The sequence below is a fragment of the Protomyctophum parallelum genome, assembly GCF_964188405.1.
Source record: "Protomyctophum parallelum genome assembly, chromosome: 6".
NCBI classification, from domain to species: Eukaryota; Metazoa; Chordata; class Actinopteri; order Myctophiformes; family Myctophidae; genus Protomyctophum; species Protomyctophum parallelum.
In genome coordinates, this window is record NC_139701.1 from 44218961 (window position 1) to 44246133 (window position 27173).

The following is a 27173-nucleotide window of genomic DNA, read 5'->3' on the forward strand; positions in this document are numbered from 1 at the left end:
AGTGTCCATTCTGGGTCCGGAAACGGTACTTTTTGTCAGCCTTGTTCACAGTAAAAGGTCTGCTGCTGTGAATTTTACACCTCTCCCGCTTAGCGGAGAGTGGAGTGTGGTAGAGGACATCTCCCCGAACGTGCGGGTATGTCCAGATAGTTGCCTCGCGGAGCCGTCTTTTGTCCAGTGTCCATTCTGGGTCCGGAAACGGTACTTTTTGTCAGCCTTGACCACAGTAAAAGGTCTGCTGCTGTGAATTTTACACCTCTCCCGCTTAGCGGAGAGTGTGGTGTGGTAGAGGACATCTCCCCGAACGTGTGGGTATGTCCAGATAGTTGCCTCGCGGAGGCCTCTTTGTCCAGTGTCCATTCTGGGTCCGGAAACGGTACTTTTTTCAGCATTGACCACAGTAGACGGTCTGCTGCTGTGAATTTTACACCTCTCCCGCTTAGCGGAGAGTGTGGTGTGGTAGAGGACATCTCCCCGAACGTGTGGGTATGTCCAGATAGTTGCCTCGCGGAGGCCTCTTTGTCCAGTGTCCATTCTGGGTCCGGAAACGGTACTTTTTGTCAGCCTTGACCACAGTAAAAGGTCTGCTGCTGTGAATTTTACACCTCTCCCGCTTAGCGGAGAGTGGAGTGTGGTAGAGGACATCTCCCCGAACGTGTGGGTATGTCCAGATAGTTGCCTCGCGGAGGCCTCTTTTGTCCAGTGTCCACTTTATAAAGTCCATGCACTCCAGTGAATAGCATTTATCCATTTAGATAACTTTTATTATTATTTAATTACTTATTAGTAATTTAATTACTTATTTTTACACAGAAACATAATGTGTGTCTTTACAATAACTGTAATGTAATAATAATACTAATTGTTATAATAGGTGTATTATTTCTTGATGAAATAGGAACCTTTATTGTTTGGATAGGAACCTTGCTTATACAAGTGCGTGACGCACGGTACGCACGGTGCCTGTTGTTGGTTGCACCTCTCGCACGGTACCTGTTGTTGGTTGCACTAGACTGAGCTGACAGGTTGTTTATTACTACTCTTAGCACGGGACCTTATAATAAACTATTGCCCGGCTGGGCTAAACTACAATCCTTGTTGGGTGATTCTTAACGAAAAGAACACACTTTTACACTAATAATGTAACGTAATAGTTATTTAATTAACGAATTAAAATATTATTTTATTCTGAAGGCAACCGGATGTCTTAAATCTGCTAGCTCTCAGAGCGGAAGTCTTAAATTTGCTCATTAGACGGAGCCCTAACTTTGTATGCCAACTACCTAGAGGCTATAGAAAAACCTTTGCCTGGAATTTGGAATCTGCTCTTTATAGCGCCACCAGGAGGCCGACATATGTAAAACACATTTTCTAATATTACTCCTTCAGATTTTATCCAAATTTCACGCAAATCGGTACACATGCTCTCCATAGCCATGTGATCAAGACGGGTTTGTTTGATTTATCATAATCCACCCTCATTGGCTACGATTGGCTTCTAAACCTTTCAGGAGTAGCCCGCTTTGTACAAATCGCCATAACTACTCAAAGCAGTGTCCGATTGTGGTGAAACTGTGCACCACTCCATACTGGTTAACAAGCTTAAAGCTATTGGTTTTGATAGCACATCAGTGAGCTGGATGCAATCCTACCTGGAGGGGAGAGAACAGATGGTGGAGGTGAACGGAACACTGTCCCCTCCCCTCCCAGTGAGCTGTGGCGTCCCACAAGGAAGCATACTAGGGCCTTTACTGTTCCTAATATATGTTAACGACATGACTTCAGCTTGTGACTGCAACTTGTTCCTGTTCGCAGATGACTCAGCACTGCTGGTCTCGGACAGGAACAAACTGCAGGTTGAAAAGACCCTCAGCTCTGAACTCGGTAGAATCTGCACCTGGCTCGCTGATAACAAACTATCCTTACACCTGGGAAAAACTGAATCCATCCTCTTCGGATCAAATAGTAATCTCAGCAAGGCAGATGGCTTCTTGGTTAGAGTGGGTGACAATATTATCACACGAAAAGATCAAATTACCTACCTAGGTTCCATCCTGGAGGCCAATCTTTCCGGTGATAAGATGGCCACCAACGTAATCAAAAAAGTCAATCAAAGAACAAGATTCCTTTACAGGATCTCCTCACTGGTCAGCAAAAACACCTTGAAGACCTTAACAGGAGCCCTCGTACAAGGTTTCTTTGACTATGCATCCACCTCTTGGTACCACAGCACCTCAAAGGCCCTTAAAACAAGGCTCCAGACCTCCCAAAACAAACTGGTCAGGCTCCTACTTGGCCTCACCCCCCGAACCCACCTCACCCCTGCCCACTTTGACAGGCTGGGATGGCTTAGGGTCGTCGACAGAGTACAGCATCTTGCAATGGGTCTGGTCCACAAGATTCGATACACCACCAAGATACCCATGTACCTGTCTAAATACTTCCTTAATGTAAACGAAGTCCACACCCACAACACCAGAGGGAGTGCAACAAACCATGTACAACCCAGATTCGGCACAAACAAGGGACTAAATACTTTTCGCTCCTATGCCACCAAAATGTGGAACGCCCTACCAACAGTCATTAAGACATGTGAATCCCTTGACTCCTTCAAAACCGCTCTCAAAGGGCACCTACGGATGGCTGCAATTCGAAACTGGCCTCTGTAAAATCTGAATCCCCCCCCACCCCATTTTCCCTCACTGTATATTGTATCTTTTCCCTTTTTTGCTTCCCATATGATGAATTTAGCTACATAGAAATGTCTATTTGTATGTCTCTAAATGTTTGTATGTCTTTAAATGTTTTGATGAATTGAACAATGTGGACCCTGTTGTAAACAAGTGTAATTGGGTCGTCCACTCACAGTTGACAGTCTTTGTATTGAGTTTGTGCTTAAAATGTACTGTAAATTCTACAAACTGTTAATAAATATTTCAATCAATCAATCAATCAATGCATATTCCCACTAGGCTTTGGAAGAAATGTCGCTTGCCAGTTTTCAAATCAGCCTCATGGTGGCGCTACAACAGGCCAAGTCTCTCTCTCTCACACACACACACACACACACAGCTCCTAAACATTTTGCCAAACATCACACACACTCCTATCCTCCTGGTGGAGACCTGTGCCCAGAAGGGCACGGCACTTTTTCTAGTTATACATGTGAAAGGTTCGAAATAAACTCAACTAAACTAATGGGGAGTTGGTAACCAAATGGACACGTATTCGATGTTTAACTATTGAGAGTGTAGAATGAAACCAAAATACAACTTAAGTCTAGATGTAGAAGAGTTGTTATTTTGATCGTTTGCCTTATTATATCTCTCCTAATGGTCAGGGACAAATTAGCCAATGGGCCAGTGGGGCCGTGGCCCAGGCCAGGGGCACTTGGCTCTCAGGGGCCATTGAATTTGTTAAATTTAGGTAAAAAAGATGATAAAAACACGGAAAAACACGAAAATATCACGCACACAAGCGCTATCGGGGCCCTGCAAATATTACCGGACCAGGGGCCCTTGTGGATGTTAATCCGTCCCTGCTAATGGTACCTACATCAATACAGCATGGTTGGTTTTAACTTAAGTTGCTTGATCCAGTATAAAACCAGTATTGTTTTTTTGTATATAAAATAAAGGAAGTTTTCCTGTAAAGAAAGAGGCGGGTGTGCAGGCAGTGTTCCTGTCTGTCTGTCTTGGATTATGGTTTATGGGGACATAATCTATAGACATGCAGCAGCATCCACTCTTGAATCCCTATAGACTCTGTTTATCACTCATCGATTAGATTCATTTTTTAGGTGATAGAGACGAGAACCACATTGGGACCTGTTCTTGTATAAAGCCATGTTTGGAGATTGTCCTAAATACATCTCATCATACAACTGATCAAGTATAATTTCCCCAAAGGTACCAAAAGTTAACTCTGAACTTGGTAGATCTACTTCTGTGGTCCTAATACATGGAATGACCTGCAAACTACATTCAAATCGTTTTAAAAACCTTGTTGAGCAAACAGACCCCCACAATATGTAACTGTTTTTAGATTGTTTTGAAATGTGTCTTATAGCTTTTACTTGTAAACCTTATGTAATTCACACACGTTTTTTTTGTGTGTGATATTGTACTCGATGACACTGAAAATGAGTTTCATTACTTGGGTGTAATTTTGAGAATAAATAAAACTTGGATGAATTTGCTGCAGCACGTCACCTTGTCCAACAACATTGCTTTTAATTTATCTTTTAAATTCCTTGTCATTCATGTCCTCACTGTATTGCATTACTGCTATTATTTTAATGTTTTATGCCTTGCTTTCCTTTCTTTTTTCTCCATTGCTCTGTAAAGCACTTTGAGCTGCACTTCATGTCATGAAAGGTGCTATTATTATTATTATTAGGCATAACAAACAGAAGGCTCCTCTTGGCAATAGGGTAAGCGCAAGGTGTCCATCGCATGTTGATGTCATTTTGTCCATGTGTGGTCCAGCAATAAACAATGGTATACTTAACCTAAACTTAACTAAAAACCTAACCTTTTCACCTGTGTGTAAATTATCTAATGTGATCCTGGGCTCTACACACCCTCCGACCAACATGGGGAGACACAACGGACTTGAACTTATGCTTCCTTCATGCCTGAGTGTCCAAGCTCCTTTACACCTGACAGGGGGGAGTTTCCCTGGTTAGACGTAGCGTGTGGAAGGAACAGTTCCTTTCCCCTCCATCAGGCGCCCCGGCTGGCCAGGGGGAGGCAGTTTAGAGACCAGGATTACTGCACTTTTGTGAGGGTACCTACCCTATAGAGCGTCGCAGTCCCGCCCCCTACCAGGGACCAGGAAATCATTCTCTGTTAATTTTCCTCATAGACAAAAAGTATTTATTTAAAGACCTTTTAAGCCTCGTACAAAGCCAACTCTTGTCGTGACAAATCATGACAACAAACTAATTTCTTCGGCCGAACAAATAATTAGAAAGAAGAAGAAAACGGCAGGTTACAACACTTTCTTGGTTGTTTTTCTTCTTTGTAATTATTTGTTTGGTCCAAAATATTGTTTGTTGTCATGATTTGTCACAACTCGAGTTGGGTTTGTACGACACTTATATTAAGGTCTTTAAATACATTAGTTTTGAAATGTCTATGGGAAAAATGCATTGGGAATTATTTCCTGGGCCTGGCGTCGTCATGAAAGGGGGCGGGACTGCAACGGTCTATATAGGGGACACGGGGAGAACATGCAAACTCCACACAGAAAGGCCCTTTCGCCAACCCCGCCTCGGGTATGGGCACTGATGACACGGAGGAGAGAACTTAACACTTATTACAATTTACAATTTAGGCATTTAGCAGACACACTTAATCCAGAGCGATTTCCATTAAGCAAGAACAAAACAGCATGGGGATACATCACATAACAAGCATTTATCATGAAACATGCGTAAGCTAAGAACGAAACAGTGGAATATAATGAAACTATACATATAAACTATACATATAAGCTATACATACTAGCTAGCAATGACTACATACAATGCAATTATAGTGCTGTCTACATAACATGCTATAAGTCTGTATCAAATGCTATCTAAGTCTACAGAAATGCTATCTAAGGGGGTAGGGTAAGTGCTATGGGCCATGATCGAGTCTGAAAAGGTGGGTTTTCAGACTACGGAGGAAGATTGGGAGTGATGCTGCAGTTCGGACTGCAATGGGAAGTGCATTCCACAGTTTTGGAGCCAGAAGGGAGAAGAGTTTGCGACGTGTGGAGCGTTGTCCTGGCGTTTTTAGTGAGGGTACTTCCAGCTTCCCTGCGTTGGCTGATCTGAGTGCGCGGGAGGGTTTGCAGGGTTCAATCATACTTGCAAGATATGGGGGAGCCATACCTTTGGTTGCTTTGAATGCCAGCATCAGAGTTTGTATTCTGTGCGGGTAGCGACCGGGAGCTTAATAAGTAAGGTTAATAAAGAGGATCAGAAACAAATTTGTAAATACATTCTATATTATGGGCTGAGCACACGTGACATCAACTTACTGTATGACGGGCGTTGTTCCTCTTGAGTAAAAGTAAAGTAAATTTCTAAAGTAAAATACTTGTTTTAACCATTAATTCAAGTCTCCATCGGGTGAATCGATAGAACAAAGAAAAAACACTCAAAGTTACGTTTAAAGATACATTTCCAAATACACACATTTCTTCAAGATTGGTCTCCTATTAACTTCAATTAGTCAAATATTGGATTATTGTCTCAGGAATATGGGACAAAAAAAAAAAAAACAATCTGCATGAATGCAAGGCTACAGAGAGTCTTTCATTTGGGTGGAATATTCCTTTAAGTTCCTATGTATCGGTAACACAATGAAAACACATTATTCTATATATTAAAAAATAAATAAAGTGAGGGCGCTCTTATCGTACATCATCACGCATCATCTTATACTAGCCAATCAGAATGCCTGTTGCCACAAATATACGTCATATTTATCCCATTCTGACCTGTGATCAGATTCATACGAGGTTTCCACTGGACACACATTGGTCTGATTGACCCATTCTGACCTGAGATCAGATTCTAAAAAATGTCAGTCGTTCTTCGATTTTTCAAAAATAGCAGACCTACAAGCTCATAGCACGCCACTCGGTGGCGCGCTATGAGCTTGTAGATCTGCTATTTTTCAATAGCTAAAGCATAACATGATGCCAACACCAAAATGGGTGCCCGGTCAGAATGGGTTATATTTTCTCCATTCATTGTCGATGGCAAATATGAGACGTGTGGGACATGTTTGTGTTGCGGACATTTTGTGGGGACAAAAGTTGTATATAGGAGGGGCTAGCGCCCCTCAAATAAAAGTAATTAATACCACAAAAAAAATCACACTCATGTGAAGTGAGGGGCGCTCTTATCATCAAACATCAGCCGATCCAATCATCACATTCCGTGATGATTGCCTCCTATGCACAGCTTGGTGTGTTTGTACCACGGAAACGATTTGATTGGCTGAGCACAGCATGTGATGTATGATGATAAGCAGGGGTGCTCATCATCACTTATGTGTGATTTTTTTTTTAATATAATTTCTTTGCCATGGTTGGGGACTGGCTTGCAGTACCCTCATGGCCCAGTGTTGTTTTCGTCGACTAAAACTAAGACGAAAAATGTTCGTCGACTACCTTTTTCCACTGACGAAAACTAAGTGGAAACTAAATGAAAACTAAGTTACGATGACTAAAACTAAGACTAAATATACTGACAAATTCGTCAACAAATAAAAACTAGACTAAAATGTTAGGAAGGGACTAGCAGGGGTTTTCAACTGATTGTGAACAAGGGACCACCACCTGGGGACCACTATTGTGTTGGGTGGGCCTAAGATTAGTGCTTTTGTAAGTTAACACTTGCTATGCATCCCATGTGTATATATACCTCCCACTGTTTCTCAAACGTTGACTACTACTGGTAAAATGTCCTAATAATAATGACTCAACCAGACAATCCGGTGCACTAACCCCTTCTTGAGATTCTAACTCCCTTTTTCTATTGAATTTCTTGAACTCCAACTTGTCAGTAAATGACTACATGGATGGACTCATCATAGGTCACCAGGTCATTCAGTTCACAGTTTCTCAACTAGTGGAAAGAACATTTAAAACAAATCAACAAATCCTCAGGGACCACATGCAATACCTCCACGGACCACCAGTGGTCCACGGACCACCTGTTGAAAACCCATGGACTAGTGGACAAGAGATCCAGTATAAATCATTTTACACTTTGTTGCATGCTGAAAATAGACCATATACAAGCTCACGTGTCGCGCTGCGACGCATTGTGAGCTTGTAGATCTGCTATGTTCAGCAAGTGTAAAAACAGTCATTACGACGTCATCAAGGCCCGCCAAAAAACACTTTAGTTGACTAAATCAACTGTAGATTTAGTCGACTAAAATCTTATATTTAGTCGACTAAACTAGAGTAACATTCCAGGTGAATAAAATGTGACTGAAACTAAATGAAAACTATTGAAGAGACTATGACTAAAACTAAAATATTTTTTTTCTGCCAAGAACAACACAGGTTTTTACGTTCATCTGTTGTTGAAGAATTTTCATACATTTTCAAAAATGTTACATTTATTGAGGTCAAAGTTCAGGTCATTTCTTTGTATTTTTTTCCCACTTATTTGTCATAAATTATCTTGCCGTGTGCAATTCATGTTTACAGATCCTAAAAGGCAAACGGAAATTAAAATGGTACGATTCAACGTTCAATTACACAAAAAAACAACAAAACAAAACAAATTCAATCATTAATTCGCAATAATTCTTGCACTACAGTTAAAGGTTGATGCTGACAGGGGCCTAAATGGACATGATTCACGAGGATCAGATCAATTATGGAGCGATCGTTGGGGGGAGTCGATTCATTTTTAACGTGAAATTATGGCGCAACATTTCCTGGTCCGTTCGCTGAAACCAATCGACACAGAAAATAATCAAATAAAACAATGGCAACGGTCGACCAGCAGCAACAGCACCCCCCCCCCCCCCCTCCGGAGGCAAACAGCAGCTAAATAATAATAATAATAATAAAGAAGAAAAGCTGAAAGTTGATGAGAGGACAAACACCTCAAAGGGTTCAAATTTTTCCTCACTGTTCATCCAGGGTTCTAATTACACCCGTTAGTTAAGTTAGTTTATACACCGGTGGTTCCCAAACCTTTTTTCATGTCAAGATTATACTCATTAGCCTGCGGACCCCCGTTTGAAAAAAGGTATGCCAGCCAGGGACCCCATAAGAGAAGATTTGACCCCCATAAGAGAAGATTTGACCCCCATAAGAGAAGATTTGTAGGCCTACGGCTCTAGCAGTGATTTTCTTTGTCTTTGGTACAGACCCATAAGGGTCCATTTGGTTCCAAATTATCATTTAGCTGGGGACCCCCTGGAACTCCCTCAAGGACCCCACTTTGGGAACCACTGGTTTACACTGGAATTACTTAGTTTGCCTTTGTTTCGTTGTCTGTCTGTCTGTCTGTCGGTCTGTCTGTCGGTCTCATAATAGATACATAGAGGGTATGCGCGTGACATCATCATCATACCAGGAAGTTATGCGGGAACGCCTACCGAGTGGCTGAAAACTACTTTCTGACCTCGACAGCCCCATATACATCCATCCGATTGCGCCAAACCAGTGGTCCCCAAACTTTTTCCACGTCAAGGACCCCCCCCCCCCCCCCCAAATTGTCACTAATTAGCCCGCGGACCCCCGTTTGAAAAAGTGATTCTCATTTCTCAACCCGTTTAATTTCCGAGGACCCTCCAGTTTGACATGCATCATAGGCTACGGACCCCCCCCCCCCCCCCCCATGTAATGGCATGTCTATCTCTGGGAGTGGGACCCCCGATTTATATTGTAAAATCAATGTTAATTTCACTCAGAGTGTGTACAAATGGAACCGAATGAACTATCATTTAGCACGGGGACCCCCTGGAACTCCCTCAAGGACCCCTGGGGGTCCCCCAGAGACCCCAACTTTGGGAACCACTGCGCAAAAACAACGTTACAACTCCTCTTTGCCACTAGATTATTTGACCACTCACTTTTATGCATGCGCATAAACCCTCTATGCATTTATAATATTTCACATATACACTCAAAGTCATGTTTGAAAGACACATTTCCAAATACACAAAAGTGGTGAAAAGCGGAGCAGCGGGGGCGGGACAGTCCAAGGTGTGTGTGTGTATGTGTGTGGTTTCACCGTCTGAAGGTGACTTGAGCCACGAGAGACGGCACCGCGCGCGCCAAGCTAACGCGAGCCGGTCGCCGTGCAGAGTGAACAGAGAGAACTCCCATGAAAACTCACAGAACGTTTTAGCACGTGACCCAAAACAAGCAATTATAGGACGTTCTCCTGGGACGCCAAACTAGTGAAAATAGGCGATCTACAAGCTTGCAGACGGCCCATTTTCACTACTTCTTAGAGCTGCTGTAAGCAATAATATGTCTAAATAATATTATGACTTTTCTTTTGTAGTCAGACAGCCAGCAATTGGTAGAACGCTCCCACATTTATTTATTTTCTCTGTGACACATCTAGGGGCCGCAATCTGCATTCAAAGATTTTCCTAGAAGCTTTGTCATTGGTCGATTTGCCTGTCTACTTCCTGAAAAAAAAAAACGAAAAAAGGCAATACATTTTTTGACACATTATTGCTTATAGCAGCTTTAAATATCGGATCGAATTTCGTAGATTTTCTTTTCTTTTATTTCATGAATTTCTTGAATGTTCATGAATTTTTTTTGTAGGAATGTTTTCTTTGAAAATGTCTTGAAATAATAATAATAATAATTAAAAACCAGATGCAGGAAAACAAAAATAAATAAATAAACTGACCCATATCAATGTGTCCCGCGACACACACATGGGGTCCCGAACCACTGTTTGGGAAACCAAGTACTGCAACATTATACATAAATGACTTAAACCCATTTAGGCCCGACGTCGAAATAAAATAAAATAAACGTTCGCTCTGAAAGAATATATATTCAAAGATCTGTGCCGCATTTTTTTACGATTTTTTTCAAAAATAGCAGACCTAGGTCTGCTATTTTTCAACAGCTGAAGCATAACATAATGCTTAAAACACCAAAAGGGGTTCCCGTCCACAATGGGTTTTTAAATCAATCAGTTTCATATATTAATATTTAGTTTATCTTTATCTGATCATGTTCTTGTGTATTTTTATTGACAATGAACACCTCTGTATATTTTTAAGGAGAATCTGTTGAACATGGTGGAGTGGAGCGCCGTGTGTTTAGGGGGGGGGGGCTTATAACTGTCACTCATGAGGAGGGGGCGTGGTTCATGACTGTCACTCAGGAGGAGGGGGCGTGGCTTATAGCTGTAACTCACGAGGAGGGGGCGTGGCTTATAGCTGTCACTCAGGAGGAGGGGGCGTGATTTATAACTGTCACTCAGGAGGAGGAGTGGGCGGGCTCGGGGGAGGCAGGGTTACTGTCGACGTCCGTCGTCTGAGGGCGGTCCCAGTCCGACCCGCGGCAGTCTGTGATTGGAGGTGGAGGCGGAGGAGGGGAGGGGCTTACTAGCGGAAGGCCCGCCCCTTCGGCACTAGGGGGAGGAGCTCCGGCGCCCCCCATCGGCTCCACCTCCGCCACGCTGCTAGCGTTCTCGGAGGAAGTCACGCCACTGGCCCCTTCAGAGGCCACGCCCCCCGCGGCCACCAGGCCGACGCCGGCGTGACCCCGCCGCGGTGACCCCTGACCTCCCTCAGCGGTGGGCGGGGCTAAGGACGAGGACGCCGATAGGGCCTCGCTGATGAAGGCGGCGGTCTGAGCCATCCAGTCCAGTTCACTGGCTCCACCCCCTGCCCCCCCCCCTCCTCCTCCTCCCGCGCCATTGGCCGATTCAGAGGCGTCGTCGTCGGCCGAAGCCCGAGGTCCCCCCCCCGCCCCCTCCTCCTCCTCCGGCGCGTCCGATTGGTCCTGGGCGGTGGGGGGCGTGTCCGGGGGCGTGGCCGCGTTGTTGTTGTTGTTGAGGCTGTCGTCGTGCAGGGTGGGAGGAGGAGGGGGCGGAGCCCCGTGGTGGTGGTGGGTGTGGTTCTGCTGTTGGTTCTGAAGCAACATCTCCTGAATACGGATCTGTTGGTTACAACATTAACCCATTTAGACCCCACACAAAATGTCTTCACAGTTTTCTGAAAAACCTATGTTTCTATATCAGTGGTTAAGTTTTTCATGTCAAGGACCCCAAAAAATATATGTATTTGGCCGCCGACCCCCCATCTGAAAATATGTAGTTCCAGGGACGCCCCCAGAAGCAACGATTTGAGTTAAAAACGTTCGCTCTGAAGTAGTGTTGTCACGATACTGGATTTTCAACTTCGATACGATATTTGGAAAAGTATTGATATTTCGATACCATTTTCGATACCACGCAACCACGGCGATTTCTGAGGGTTTAACATTTATTACAAATAAAAGCTGTGCAGTCTTATGCACTTTCATATTTTTTCAACATTTTTATTATTATTAGGCCTTATTATAATTATTATACATAATAACTATGGATTATAAACCAGTAGGCCAGGCCTGCACATAAAAGTAAAGTTGTGAAGCACAACATTTAATTTCTTTCTGACCAGTCAACCACATCATCTTGGTTTCTATTCCTTATTCAACTATCTTTATCATTTATAATTATAAAAAATAAATCAAAATAAAGAAAGTTTGATAATCTATTCAGATATTATTCAATGCATCCTGTCTAAGGCCAGTCTACTCAAAATATTATTATTTTTATTAGTAGTATTATTAATATCCGGAATCACGCACACGCACACACACACACACACACACACACACAGCAACCGATTGCAACGTTAGCTTGCTAGCCTAGCTATATTGTGTTCACTGTTGATAGCTTTAGCTAGTTAGCTTATTATCGCTATGACAGCAACAAGTAGGATGTAATTGTATGCGGGCTTTTGCAACTGTCCTCTTTAGCTCTCCGTGTACATCGGATTCTTTATCTTACATAAAGAAATACGAGCGACCAGCTAGTTAAAGAAGTAAGTTAACACAGCGTCACAGAACGACAATGTCTGTAGTGTGAGACTGAGTGCTGCGCAGGCTGTGCGCTCTGTCTGAGAGAGTCAGGACGGCCCCTCCCCTCCCTCAAGGCTCAGTTTGGAGGGGGCTGTACTCCCTTCTGATCCTTCCTAGTGTGTGTGCGCTGCGGAGCATGTCTCAAACGGGAGGACAGTATCGATAGTATCGATACTATGGAAAAGTCATATCGAACCGTTTTAATTTTTCAGAATCGATATTTATCGATATATCGATATTTTCGACAACACTACTCTGAAGGAATATCTATTCAAAGATTTTCACAACTTTAAAAAAAATAGCAGATCTACAAGCTCGTAGCGTGGCACTCGGTGCCACACTACGAGCTTGTATTATCTGCTATTTTCGAGCTTGAATATACGAGATATACGAGCTTGTATATCTGAATTTTCAATAGCTAAAGTAGAACACAATGCTTAAAAACACCAAAAGGGGTTTCCGCCCTGATTTAAGGGGCCAAGCCCGAAGGGACTTTGTTTGTTATTGTTACTAGCCCTTATCCGTTGTGAGATATTTGCCCCCCCCTTTGTGGCCGCGGGGGGGTACTGCGCCCGGGTGCGTTTTCACATTTTTTATTCACTAATAAATTCATTATTAATCATTAATGTGTCAAATCGAAAAAAGGGCTTCGTTGAGACCTCCATATTATTATGGTCAATGCCTGTGTGAAAAGTGGGAGCGATTGGTGCAGGCAGTGAGGAGCTACGGCGGTGTTTCTGACAGACAGACACACACACACACAGACACACAGACAGACACACACACACACACACAGACATTGACTGAATTATAGTATGATGATGATTATTACGTTACCTGTTGCAGGATGGCTGGCAGCTCATAGTGGTGGAAGAAATAGATCATAGAATGCTGAAACATAACACAATATCATTAGCCTGGACAGTCTGTAAACAGTGTTGTTTTTGACAGCACATTTTGATTTTAGTTTTAGTCATAGTCTGTTGAATAGTTTTCATTTAGTTTTAGTCCCATTTTAGTCGCCTGGAATGTTTTAGTGTTTAGTCTAGTTTTAGTCGACTAAATAGAATAAGATTTTAGTCGACTAAATCTACGGTTGATTTAGTCGACTAAAATGGATTTTGGCGGGCCTTGATGCCGTCGTAATGACTGTTTTGCAGTCATTACGCTCACAGCGCGACGCGTTGTGAGCTTGTAGATCAGCTATTTTCAGCATGCAACAAAGACTTATACTGGATCTCTTGTCCACTAGTCCATTCCTAACATTTTAGTCTAGTTTTTATTTGTTGACAAAATTGTCAGTATATTTAGTCTTAGTTTTAGTCATCATAGCTTAGTGTTCATTTAGTTTACATTTAGTTTTCGTCCGTGAAAAAAGGTAGTCAACGGACATTTTTCGTCTTAGTTTTAGTCGACGAAAACAACACTGGTCTGAAATCAGTTGGTTTCACTTCCTTTATTCAGGCTGAAAAGCCCTTCCCACGGATGGGCGTTGCCAAAGCGGCAGTCTTCGGCGATAGTTTTTTTGATTGATTGAAATATTTATTAACAGTTTGTAGAATTACAGTCCCAAGTTAGCAGATTTCCAACCGAGGCTGCCATAGAGTCAGCAGACCTGAATAGCCTGAAACAGCCGTGGGGCTAGCGATTCAGGGGCTGGAGCCGGGATACATTATTACACATCATTAGATGAGATGGAGACACACTTACTGTACAACGTCCCTCCTTATATAACACATAGAATGACACTCGTGTGAAGTGAGGGGCTCAAACTGTGTATTTATGTCGACATACATCAGATTAATTTGTGTGTGTGTGCAAGCACGCTCTAAATTATTTCCACGCGTCGCGCGTGTGCGTGATGTGTGTGACGTGTGTGTGTGTGTGTGCATGCGACATGTGTGTGCGTACCTGAATAAATAGCCAGGAGGTGACCAGCGCCAGACTGCTGTACTGTCCATTGAAGCGGTAATGATATGCGTAGAAGGCAAAATGATACAGGTAGAAAAACCTGAAAAAACACAAACAACATCTTTATGTTATCATAGTTCATCATGCATATTACACATTATTATTATTATTATTGTTCATAAGGGTTAGGGTTAGGGTTAGGGTTAGGGTTAGGGTTAGGGTTAGGGTTAGGGTTAGGGTTAGGGTTATAATGAGGTCCTCACCTCAGCCAATGGCGTTTGCTGGTGTTGGTGTGACAGCAGATTGCATCATACTGATCAGCCAACCAGACGATGAGGATGATGTAGAAGGCTGTGGTGGTGTCGTTAAAGAACTCCGACATGATGGCCTCCATCCCTAATTAACATATAATTAGCATAATTAATGAGAATGATGTAGAAGGCTGTGGTGGTGTCGTTAAAGAACTCTGACATGATGGCCTCCATCCCTAATTAACATATCATTAGCATAATTAATGAGACTGATGTAGAAGGCTGTGGTGGTGTCGTTAAAGAACTCTGACATGATGGCTTCAATCCCAAATTAACATATCATTAGCATAATGAATGAGAATGATGTAGAAGGCTGTGGTGGTGTCGTTTTTAGTGTGTACGCTAGATGGCGCACACACATCTGTGTACATAGACATATAGAACGGCCAATGGAGAGCGACGTCTCTACGTGGCGGCCATCTTTCCTTTTTTTTGCTCAATTTTCAACCTAAACGGTTTGGTTTGTCATAAACGTCAGAGACATCGGCATACTTAAAATGGACTTCAATATAAAAAGCCCCCTGAATCATAGCCACGTCGATAACGTTTGTAATAAACCAACCCGTTTGTGAATCCGTGAAATTCTTCCGTGGGCCACAAGGGGGCGCTCCGCGGGGCGCAGATGGCCCGCGGGCCGCTAATTGGGGAACCCTGCCATAGAGCGTACCAGACAAGTTCACTGTAGCAAGATGGCCACCGGTGAACGACACCAGAGACTCCACCTAGCCATTCATATATATATATATATATGTATATGTGTATATGTGTGTGTGTGTGTGTGTGTGTGTGTGTGTGTGTGTGTGTGTGTGTGTGTGTGTGTGTGTGATGCGTGTGCATGTGTGATGCGTGTGTGTGTGCGTGCGTACCAACGAGGGCCAGGATGACAGTGAGAAGAGGAGCAGCAGGGAAGGCGATGGTCATGTTCATCTCCAACATCTGGAGCAGGTCAACTGAAACACAAAGGTCAAAGTTCAAAGGTCATCTCCAACATCTGGAGCAAGTCAACCGAAAGAGAGAAAAAAGCCCACAAAGGTCATGTTCAGCGCACACACACACACACACACACACACACACACACACACGCACTTCGCACGCACACATCTTACCTATGAAGACAAAGATCTGATGGTGGGAGTATCTCAGCAGCATGGACACTGACAGAGTCTGTGGGGGTCAAAAGGTCATCGTCATGCCAACACACTGACGTCGTCATCGCAGGGTCAAAAGGTCATTGTCATGTCAACAACAGACTGACCATAGATTATGACATCATTACCAGGGATGTAACTAACCTACTAATATGCCAAAACACTGTACCATAGCAGCGCCGCGAAGCGTCTCTGAGTACTTAGAAAGTCCCAGATATTAGAACAAGTCCACAGTAACCACTTTGTCTGGATGTTTCCGTTTGGCCGACCGGCCGTCCCAGCAGTGTTTATTTTGCCGACTTAAGCGAGATTCATACTCATTCATACAGATCTACAAGCTCATAGGTCTGCTATTTTTTAAAAATCGGCGCAAATCTTTGAATATATTCTTTCAGAGCGAACGCTTTTAACTCATATCTTTGCTTCCGAGGGGTACCGGGAATAACATATTTTCAGATGGGGGGGGGGGGGGGGGGGGGGTTCTTGACATGAAACTGGGGTCCTTGAGCACAAACTGTCAGGATTTAGAAGACGTTTCGTGAGGGGTGCAAACACTCCTACAACCAGCAATGTCCGTGTAACCCACCCGCCTATGTGTATCTGAGCACCAGTATATGACTATTAGTACCAGTAGGGGCGCTGTTGTGCCAGAAACAGAGAGAGAGATAGTGCTGCTCTGTTGCCTGCTATTGAGAGAGAGAGAGAGAGAGAGGAGGAGGGGAGGGGGGAGTTGCACCACTCAGTTCACACGGGTGTGATTCTTTTCGACGTCAGGCCTAAACGGGGGGGGGGGGAAGGACTTACGAAAATGACCATGATGACGAAGGCGGCCAGGTAGGAGGTCCTAGCCATCCACATGCTGACGAACCGGTAGTGTTCTCCTGACACCACGTTCCTCAGGAACCCTGAGGAGAGAGAGAGAGAACCACAAAGCACGAGAGTTCTTAAAAGAGTTCTATGCCTGGAGTCAATGTCACTGTGGAAGGAGGCATTGGGTGGCGAACTTAAAAGAGGGTCCAAGGCAGCTCTGTCCAGTTGAAGTAGAAAGAAATCCTTTATTTCATCAAATATTAAAAACAAGGGTTAAGAAACACGACCAACGTGGGTTTCAAGCCTGCATGGGCCTTCATCAGGGTCGAGAGAGAACACCACATTTGAAATGTTGTTTGTGTGGAGTTTGCATGTTCTCCCCGTGTCCCCTTAGGGTAGGTATACCCTCACAAAAAACATGCAGTAATCCTGGTCTCTAAACTGCCTCCCCCTGGCCAGCCGGGGCGCCTGATGGAGGGGAAAGGAACTGGTTGGAATAACGTGTTCCTTCCACGCGCTACGTCCAACCAGGGAAACTCCCCTGTCACGTGCAAAGGAGCAACTTGGACACTCAGGCATCCGTTGCTCTCCCCTTGTCCCCCATATATGGGGACTAGGTTGGCGGAGGGTGTGTAGAGCCCAGGATCACATTAGATAATTGACACAGGGGTGAAAAGGGGGTTACAAAATCGTGGGATAAAATTATAAATACAAAAAAATGAAATGTGGTTTTAGGATTTTTGGTTCATTTAGCCTTATTGGGCTTTGTTTAGGGTTAAGTCACCCCATGGCTCCTCAATTAGCCAGTGGCAGGTTTGATGACAAGCTCGTGGCTTCCTGTGAGGTTTAGGTTTAGCGTTGGCATTTAGGTTTACGTATTTGGTCTATTCTTAAAAACTAGATATATTTTTTTGTTATTTGAGTTTTACTGTTTCCATTAAAAAAATTAAAAAACCCCAGGCTCTTTTAATTAACATTTATATTTCAGGGTGTCCCCGTCTATGTTTCTCCTTTGTTTCCTGGACCCAGTGTCTAATGGCCCATTTGGTGTCAGTGACACCTCTTGCTTTGTGTCCCAGGTTGGCTTGGTGTGGAATGTGCTAATTTGTCCCCTATATTCAAAGTCTGATTTCCATTGATTGTTGGCTGTGTTTAGCATATATGTGGCTGTGGAGTTTTGGTACAAAATCAAAACAACTTGTCTAATATTTTGGCATATTTAAACCTCCAGGAAAATCCGTGTTGAGGTTCTTGATCCACTGTTTTTCATTAAATAAAACGTCTTTGTCCTACTGTCCAGTTGGGATTGTGTTGAAGTCCAGACACTTTTAGAGCTGCGATGCCATGTGCCATGTAATGTTAAACAATCCTTGTAGTTGTCTTTTTTGCATTGTTAATATTGTATCTGTGTTGTCTCAGCCTTGCAGCTATTGTTTTACTCGTTTCTCCGACATATTGTAAGCCACATTGTAAGCTGGTTCCGAGTACAGAGTACGAGTACTTGAGGGTGGTATCTACCCGATGCCAGTATCGGTACAACTCTAACACACACACACACACACACACACACATACACAGACACACACACACACCCCCCTCTACCTTTGTTCTCCTCGTTCTCGGCCAGAGCCTTGACGCTGGACATGAGGATGTCGTCGTATCCCAGGAACTCGTCCAGCAGGAAGCGACTGAAGCTGTCCCCAAAGCACTGGTCCTTAACGGGGTCTGGAACACACCCAATTCACTCATTAAAGCACTGGTCCTTAACGGGGTCTGGAACACACCCAATTCACTCATTAAAGCACTGGTCCTTAACGGGGTCTGGAACACACCCAATTAACTCATTAAAGCACTGGTCCTTAACGGGGTCTGGAACACACCCAATTAACTCATTAAAGCACTGGTCCTTAACGGGGTCTGGAACACACACCCAATTCACTCATTAAAACACTGGTCCTTAACGGGGTCTGGAACACACCCAATTAACTCATTAAAGCACTGGTCCTTAACGAGGTCTGGAACACACCCAATTCACTCATTAAAGCACTGGTCCTTAACGGGGTCTGGAACACACCCAATTCACTCATTAAAGCACTGGTCCTTAACGGGGTCTGGAACACACCCAATTAACTCATTAAAGCACTGGTCCTTAACGGGGTCTGGAACACACCCAATTCACTCATTAAAGCACTGGTCCTTAACGGGGTCTGGAACACACCCAATTAACTCATTAAAGCACTGGTCCTTAACGGGGTCTGGAACACACCCAATTAACTCATTAAAGCACTGGTCCTTAACGGGGTCTGGAACACACCCAATTCACTCATTAAAGCACTGGTCCTTAACGGGGTCTGGAACACACCCAATTAACTCATTAAAGCACTGGTCCTTAACGGGGTCTGGAACACACCCAATTAACTCATTAAAGCACTGGTCCTTAACGGGGTCTGGAACACACACCCAATTCACTCATTAAAACACTGGTCCTTAACGGGGTCTGGAACACACCCAATTAACTCATTAAAGCACTGGTCCTTAACGGGGTCTGGAACACACCCAATTAACTCATTAAAACACTGGTCCTTAACGGGGTCTGGAACACACCCAATTAACTCATTAAAACACTGGTCCTTAACGGGGTCTGGAACACACACCCAATTAACTCATTAAAGCACTGGTCCTTAACGGGGTCTGGAACACACACCCAATTCACTCATTAAAGCACTGGTCCTTAACGGGGTCTGGAAGACACCCAATTCACTCATTAACAGATTCTGTACATAGGACGTCTGAGAACGTCATAAGGACCCCAAAATATTAGTACTATTGACGTGTGAGGACGTCCTAGCGACGTCCCAGCGACGCGGGGCGAGATAAGAATATTCAGAATTTTTCCTTCTTTTTTTTTTGGCATTTCGCTTGCCGTATGCTAACGCTCAGTGCAACTATTAGCTTGTCATTGACTCCCATGTTAGCGCGGCGGAAAGAATGACTCGTATCTCCTAATCCAAGGCGCTCTCCGCGGTGATGAATGGATCGATATGCTGGCGCTTCATTTCTGCTCCTCATCCGTCTCTCCCGCAAAATATGAACGTTTTTTGGAGCGTAAAACAATATATTAAGATGATCGGGGATGTGAGGTCCCTTTGTAAAGTCAACTTTTTTAGGCAAGTGTTTCCTGTTTCATGGCTTTCAAAGTAAAAGCGATCAGACAACTCTGGCACTCTATAGCCTTTATTTTGAAGGCACTTCCTGTACTAAATGTGTTAAAGCACTGGTCCTTAACGGGGTCTGGAACACACCCAATTAACTCATTAAAGCACTGGTCCACACATTCTATCTACAGGACGTCTGCAAACGTCATAGGGAACCCAACCGACGCGTCCATAGGACGTGTGTACACGTCCCAGCGCATCCTCAATGATATCAATATTCTGAATTCTTTCCTTTTTTTTATTTTTGAGTTGGACTCTCGGCCACCGTACGCTTCGCCTCTTCGGTCATATTAGCGTGCTGTTCACTAGCCTGTTAGCGCGGCAGAAAGAATGCCTCGTATCTGCTGATCCAGGGTGCTCTCCGTGGTTTTGACCTGATGGATATACTAAGCGCTTCATTTCTGCTCCTCATCAGCCTCTCCTTTAAAATATGAACGCTTGGATCATTTATCGTGTAAATGAAAACGAGAGCAAGGTAAGCTAGCAAAGATATTTCTCTGTTTTTTTCCCCAGATTGTTTCCGGGATGGGGGGGTTCAGAGTCAAAGCGGCAATTTAATTGGGTCTGGAACACACCCAATTAACTCATTAAAGCACTGGTCCTCAACTGGGTCTGGAACAACGACCAGTTAGCGCAAATTCAGTTCTGTAACCAGGTGAATTTAACCCGCTGTTTATATTGCCTCTTGTTTGGTGGAAGAAACAAGACCAATTTGGAAATGACAATTTAGCCGGCAGTGGCATGGTGTATGTGTGTGTGTGTGCGCGTGCGTGTCTTACCCAGGGTGACGACCATCACAGGGATGTTGAGTCGTTGTCGTGTGTTCTGAGACAGACGGAGGAATCCATACTCCAGAGAATACTCTACGATGTACTCCTCCTGAGGCCATACTGCATGCACATGCACATGCACACGCACACGCACACGCGCACACACACACACACACACACACACACACACACACACACACACACACACACACACACACACACACACACACACACACACACACTTAAGTTGTTGAAAGGATTACTTTATGTTGCATTGCATAAAACAATAGTGACCCAGATGAGAATCCCCCATTCATTTTTTTTCCCATAGACGTTTCAAAAAGTATTTATTTAAAGACCCTTTTAAGCCTCGGACAAAGTCAACTCTTGTTGTCACAAATCATGACAATAAACAACGTTTTGGGCCGATCAAAAATTTTGAAAAAAAAGGGCAAGGTACAATACCTTTTTTTCTTTTTTCTAATTATTTGATCGTCCCAAAACATCGCGTTTGTTGTCATGATTTGTCACAACTCGAATTGGCTTTGTCCGAGACTTACGGTAAATGTCTTTAAATAAATACTTTTTGAAACGTATCTGGGAAAAAATATGTTATGGGGAATTCTCTTCCGGGCCTGTCGACGTCATGAAAGGGGGCGGGACTAGAGTTGTTTTCCGATACCGATACTGGTTACTCGGGCCGATGTCGCCCTCAGGTACTCATTACTCGGAGCTGGTACTCGTTACCAGCCCTGATACCCTGACCCGAGTACCAAAACATTCAATAAGGGCCTTTCTCGGCCCCACCTCTCTCCCTTTGTCTATATTGCGTTTTAGGATCCAAGATGGCCGCAGCACCAGGAGGGGGTGGGGCGGAGGAGAGCGGGTGGGGTCGACATATGCCCTTACTGGGCTGCATTCAAGACACTTGCCTTGTGACTGACACCTGACTTGTGTCTGAACACAGCTTTGATGGATGTGTTCTGCCACACCCCTCCCCCCATCAAACTAAATATTTGGTCAAACCATATGGGCTTCCATTGGAAATGCATTGGAGCGGCCATTAAACACAGATACAAGACGGGTGTCTTGAATGTGTGAACACAGCCCAGGAAGGGCATATGTCGACCCCCTCCTGGTGCTGCGGCCATCTTGGATCCTAAAACACAATATAAACAAAGCAAGTCTGACCCAACACTGCAGCAAATCGCCAAAAACAGCCGATCTACAAGCATGAATGACAACTGACACAGTGTAGATCTATGAGAAAAAGGGGGTAAAATAAGTGGTTACTCAACAAAAATAAAGTACTCGTATTGGTACTCTGTATCGGCGACTACTAAAAATTAAGTACTCGGTCTGGAAAAAAATGGTATCGGACTCTAGGCGGGATTGCACAGCTCTATAGAGCGTCGCAGTCCCGCCCCCTACCAGGGGCCAGGAAATGATTCCCCGTTCATTTTCCTCATAGACATTTCAAAAAGTATTTATTTAAAGACCGCTGTTGACCCGTCTGTCTAGCATCAAATGTTGGATGAGTGAGAACTTTCTCAAGCTAAATGAGGATAAGACAGAAGTTCTCATAATCGGTTCTAGCGAGCAGAAAGAATCAATAATAAGCAGACTTGGCAACCTGACTGTAGAAAGTAACAGTACAGTAAAGAACCTGGGGGTCATTATTGATTCTGAATTGAATTTTAATTCACACATTAATTATGTTACCAAGATTGCCTTTTTTCACCTTAGAAATATTGCACGAATCAGAGCCTATTTGTCTTTGGACGATGCAAAAACGCTAATCCACGCCTTTGTTTTTTCTCGGCTTGATTACTGCAATGCACTTTTTTCAGGACTGCCTAAGAAAACAACTGACAGATTACAACTTGTCCAAAATGCAGCAGCCAGAGTTTTAACTAGAACTAAGATGAGAGAACATATTACTCCAGTTTTGGCTTCACTGCACTGGCTTGATTTTAAAATTATTTTACTTGTGTATAAAGCTCTCAATGGTCTCGCACCTTCCTACATACATGACTGCCTGCCTAAATATGTCCCAAACCGCCCCCTAAGGTCTTCCACTGCTGGCCTGCTCCCTTTGCCTAAAAAAATAGCAACTAAAAAATACGGGGAAGCAGCTTTTTGCTTCTACGGGCCGTCGGCATGGAACAAACTCCCACTGTACCTTTGTCAGGCAGCCTCTGTAGACATTTTTAAAGCACAGCTCAAGACCCACTTCTACAACATTGCTTTTAATTGATCTTTTATTTTTTGTTATTCATGTCCTCACTGTATTGCATTACTGCTTGTTTTTGTAATGTCGTTGCCTTGCTTTTCTTTTTTATTCGCCATTGTTCTGTAAAGCACTTTGAGCTGCATTTCATGTCATGAAAGGTGCTATACAAATAAAGTTTTATTATTATTATTATTATTATTATTAAGCGTCGTACAAAGCCAACTCGAGTTGTGACAAATCATGACAACAAACACAATTTTTCGGGCCGAACAACAAACAACAAACAACAACGAACAACAAACAACAAAACGGCAGGTTACAACACTTTTTTTGTTGTTTTTCTTATTTGTAATTATTTGTTCGGCCCAAAATGTTGTGTTTGCTGTCATGATTTGTCACAACTCGAGTTGGCTTTTTCCGCGGCATAATCGTCTTTAAATAAAAACTTTTTGAAATGTCTATGGGAAAAGATTATGAGGAATTCCTAGCGTCGTCATGAAAGGTGGTGGGACTGCGACGCTCTATAGTAACATAAGGTAGTCTAACTTCTAACAGTGGTTTATAACAACAGTAACATAAGGTAGTTTTTTTTACCTTTACTGGGAGGCTGGCTGAAGCTCAGGTCTTGACTCTCGTTGACACCGACTGGCCCTGATCTGACCGAAGGCTTCAGCCTGGGCTCTATGTCCAACTCAAACTGCAGGGGGAGACAGAGCTATTATTTGCATTTTAAAAAGGGACACTTCACCCCTTTTGCAACCAGATCTTATTTTAACCCTGCAAGAAGTTGTACTTCTGCAACATTATTTTATTTTATTTTGTATTATTTATTTCACCTGAACATCATCACTGATGTTCATTGTTTAGTCTTGCAATGCCATTGGTCATGATTATATGCATATAACCCATTCTGACCTGAGATCAGATTCATACAAGGTTTCCACTGGACACACACTGGTCTGATTAATCCAATCTGACCTGAGATCAGATTCTAAAAATGTCAGTCGATCTTTCTCAGAGCTTCCTTGGACTACATCAAGGAAGCTCTGAGAAGGAAGAGAAGTGGTCACGTGACTGGGCTGCGCCATGACACTTTCATGGGAGCCAAACTACCCGGAAGTTTGGCAGAATGCACTGGAGTCAATGAGAGCTCAGTGACCAGCTCATGAACAAACATTATTTCTGAATGACTGAGACCTTTTGTAAAGTAATCACTTCTGGAAAATAACAGAAGACATGTAACACATTTTTATCTGCTGTGGTGCTTTTCGATGTGTACACTGTGTAATTTTTATAGAGGTAGGGTATGGTATCTAAAGCGCACAAAGTACCTTTCTGAATAGTATCGCCCACCGTTTCCTGTATGTCAGCCAAAACATTATATACTGTGCACTCTTTGCACATCGAAAAGTAAGTGATTAGAAAACAACCTGTGATATGTCTTCTGTTATTTTCCAGAAGTTATTACTTTACAAAATGTCTCAATTGTTCATAAATAATGTTTGTTATGAGCTGGTCCAACCGGCTCCATTCACTGCCATGTATTCATTGCACTTCCGGTGTGAGTTTGGCTCCCATGAAAGTGTCCATGAAAGTGTCATGGCGCAGCCCAGTCACGTGACCACTTCTCTTCCTTCTCAAAGCTTCCTTGAACTACATGGTGTCTCAGTGACAGCCCTCCCCCTGTCCACAAGGTGGAGCAGTGCACCAAAGCATTATGGGAATTGTAGTCCAGGGCCACACAGTTCCCCTCCTCACCTGTACGGAGCTGTTGTCAAACATCTCCATGGTTAGCTCCTCCTCTTCCTCCTCCTCCTCCTCTTCATGTAGGGGAGGGGCCAGACCGAGCCCAGCCCCCCGCCCTGAAGCTCCGCCTACTCCTCCCGCCTCATCCTCCATCTCCCCTACAGTCACATGACAATGATGGACCTCATCACCTGATCGCAACAATGATGACATCATCACCTGGTCGCTGGTATTTTACAAAATGTCTTCTAAATCTAGCCTTATGAGGATCTAAGGTCTAAAGCCCACGTTAATGCCCTACGCCTCGGAACGCTACAATAGTAATGTGGCCCAGACAAGTGTACAGTTCCATGTTAGTCTCACGTCTCGAGGCACGAGAGCAGCAACACGTTTACCAAGGAAGTATCCTCCCGAGTCCTAACAAAGCAAACTGTCTGTCTGTCTGTCTGTCTGTCTGTCTGTCTGTCTGTCTGACGCACGCACGCAGGAAAAGGCTGGACTGTCCGCTCGTGTCCCGTACAGCTCAGGACATAAAATATCATCTGACCATATATTATTATTGTCAGATTGGTCACGCTAGGCAGCAGAGCGCCCTCTCCAGGTAGCGGAGCGCCCTGTACAGGTACCGGGAAGCTCAGGCAGAAATTAAGCCCAAACTTAAGCCCTAATTCTAATGTATTCCACGGGTGAGTAAACATCTCCGAGTCTGAAGTAGCAGCTCCCTTTATTTCCTCTGAAGTGACGTCCAGTTATGTCCAGTATTGCGAACGGCTCATTCACCGTTGTGCCACAGTCCCGAACAGAGCTACAATATTATTATCAATATAACGATCATTGGCTATAATTGTCAACTTGGCTATAGTCTAGTAGTTTACATCAATCAGTGCCTCTCAACCCCAGATGCGTATGCGTATCGTGTAGTTATGTGCGTAATGTGTAGTTTGTTTACACAGGCACAGAGGGACAATCTTTATTCTAGACAGGCGAAAGTGGCCAACTTGTGGCCATAGACTGTAAAAAAAAAAAGTTAAGGCCGTCATATCGACCTAGAATGTGACCGCATGTGCATGGCCACGTTAAAATGAATGAAACACAAAAAAAAAGACAAAACAAAAAATATTACCCCGTCCTTTTGGGGGGGGGGGGGATAGTAAACCAGGGTTTAAGATTTTGGTATAGGGTTTCCATCTATCTATCTATCTATCTATCTATGTATCTATGCATTACCTGCAGGTTCTTTAACTAATCCCCTGAATCCATCAGAATCGTAGAACTGGAGGAAGATGGGCGCTCGGGTGGAGTTCCTCTGGATCTCCACGCGCAGGATGCCGTCCCTCGGCCACTTCTCTCGCACGTGCTCCAGGCAGTTGATGGGCGAGCGCGAGAACGCTATGTGGATGTAGGCCAGGATGAACAGGACAAACAAGGCCTGTGGGGAGGGAGGGAGGGGAGAGGGAGAGAGAGAGTAAAGGGCCTATTCATAGTCTGGTTTGATGTCATTCGGTAATGAGGTGACCACCACCGCTATCACCGAAAACTACAACATGGTGTCACTGAGCCACGGTGAAGAGAAAACCGCCGCTCTCCCCAGCCCTTCTCTCTGTTTTTACTAAAACTACAACATGGTGTCACTGAGCCACGGTGAAGAGCAAACCACAGCTCTCCCCAGCCCTTCTCTCTGTTTTTACTAAAACTACAACATGGCGTCACTGAGCCGCGGTGAAGAGAAAACCGCCGCTCTCCCCAGCCCTTCTCTCTGTTTTTACTCACCACCGAAACGGTGGACACCGAGACTCACTCCGGGGCAATGTGATTTGTCTAGAAGGAAGCTGATGATCTTGTGCTGCCTATAGTATACTTTATAATAGTTGCAATGAGAGCTCAGCTCGCAATGAGAGCTCAGCTCGCAAGGAGCATAGCCGGGCAGCGCTGTCCTCCTGGCCGTGACGAGTGTGTGTGTGTGTGTGTGTGTGGGGGGGGATGCACGAACACACGCATGCACGCACGCAGGACACAGGCACTGCCCGGCTTTTATTTGCTATGTGGTGGGTTTTTTTGGCGAGCTAAGGTCAGAGAAGATAGCAGTAAGGAGGATGAGACTAGCTGGCCACTGCCACCGACACCAAGAACTCCCCGCCAAAAAGCTTGTACTGTGGGAACCAACACACGGGCATCGATCGAGAAGACGTCCCACACCTACCTATGTGTGGACGTACTAAAGAAAGATGCTGGTGCAGAAAGCACAAATGAGCTGGCCAGACTTATGGAGAACTGAGATGGAGACAGAGACGCCGACCTCCTAGGGCTCGTCTGAGGACGACGTAGAGATTTTGTTTAGTTCAGGAGTTTGTTTTTGGAGTCGGGACCTCTCTCTCTACGTCGTCCTCAGACGAGCCCTAGGT

General features: G+C 44.1%; 1 protein-coding gene across 1 annotated transcript in view; it reads right to left on the reverse strand.

The window, feature by feature from the left end:
• Positions 1–8111: 8111 nt before the first annotated feature.
• tmem259 (transmembrane protein 259) overlaps positions 8112–27173 on the reverse strand; it is a gene marked incomplete at its 5' end in the record, with an annotated part of 20753 nt that continues 1691 nt past the window's right edge. The window contains 12 exons of the mRNA XM_083766774.1: positions 8112–11661; positions 13465–13518; positions 14539–14638; positions 14802–14934; positions 15716–15799; positions 15956–16013; positions 16802–16902; positions 18410–18532; positions 20802–20912; positions 23620–23722; positions 24784–24929; positions 25999–26200. Coding sequence (XP_083622900.1) covers positions 10978–11661; positions 13465–13518; positions 14539–14638; positions 14802–14934; positions 15716–15799; positions 15956–16013; positions 16802–16902; positions 18410–18532; positions 20802–20912; positions 23620–23722; positions 24784–24929; positions 25999–26200 — 1899 coding nt within the window. The 3' untranslated portion in view covers positions 8112–10977. The remainder of the gene's footprint in view (positions 11662–13464; positions 13519–14538; positions 14639–14801; positions 14935–15715; positions 15800–15955; positions 16014–16801; positions 16903–18409; positions 18533–20801; positions 20913–23619; positions 23723–24783; positions 24930–25998; positions 26201–27173) is intronic.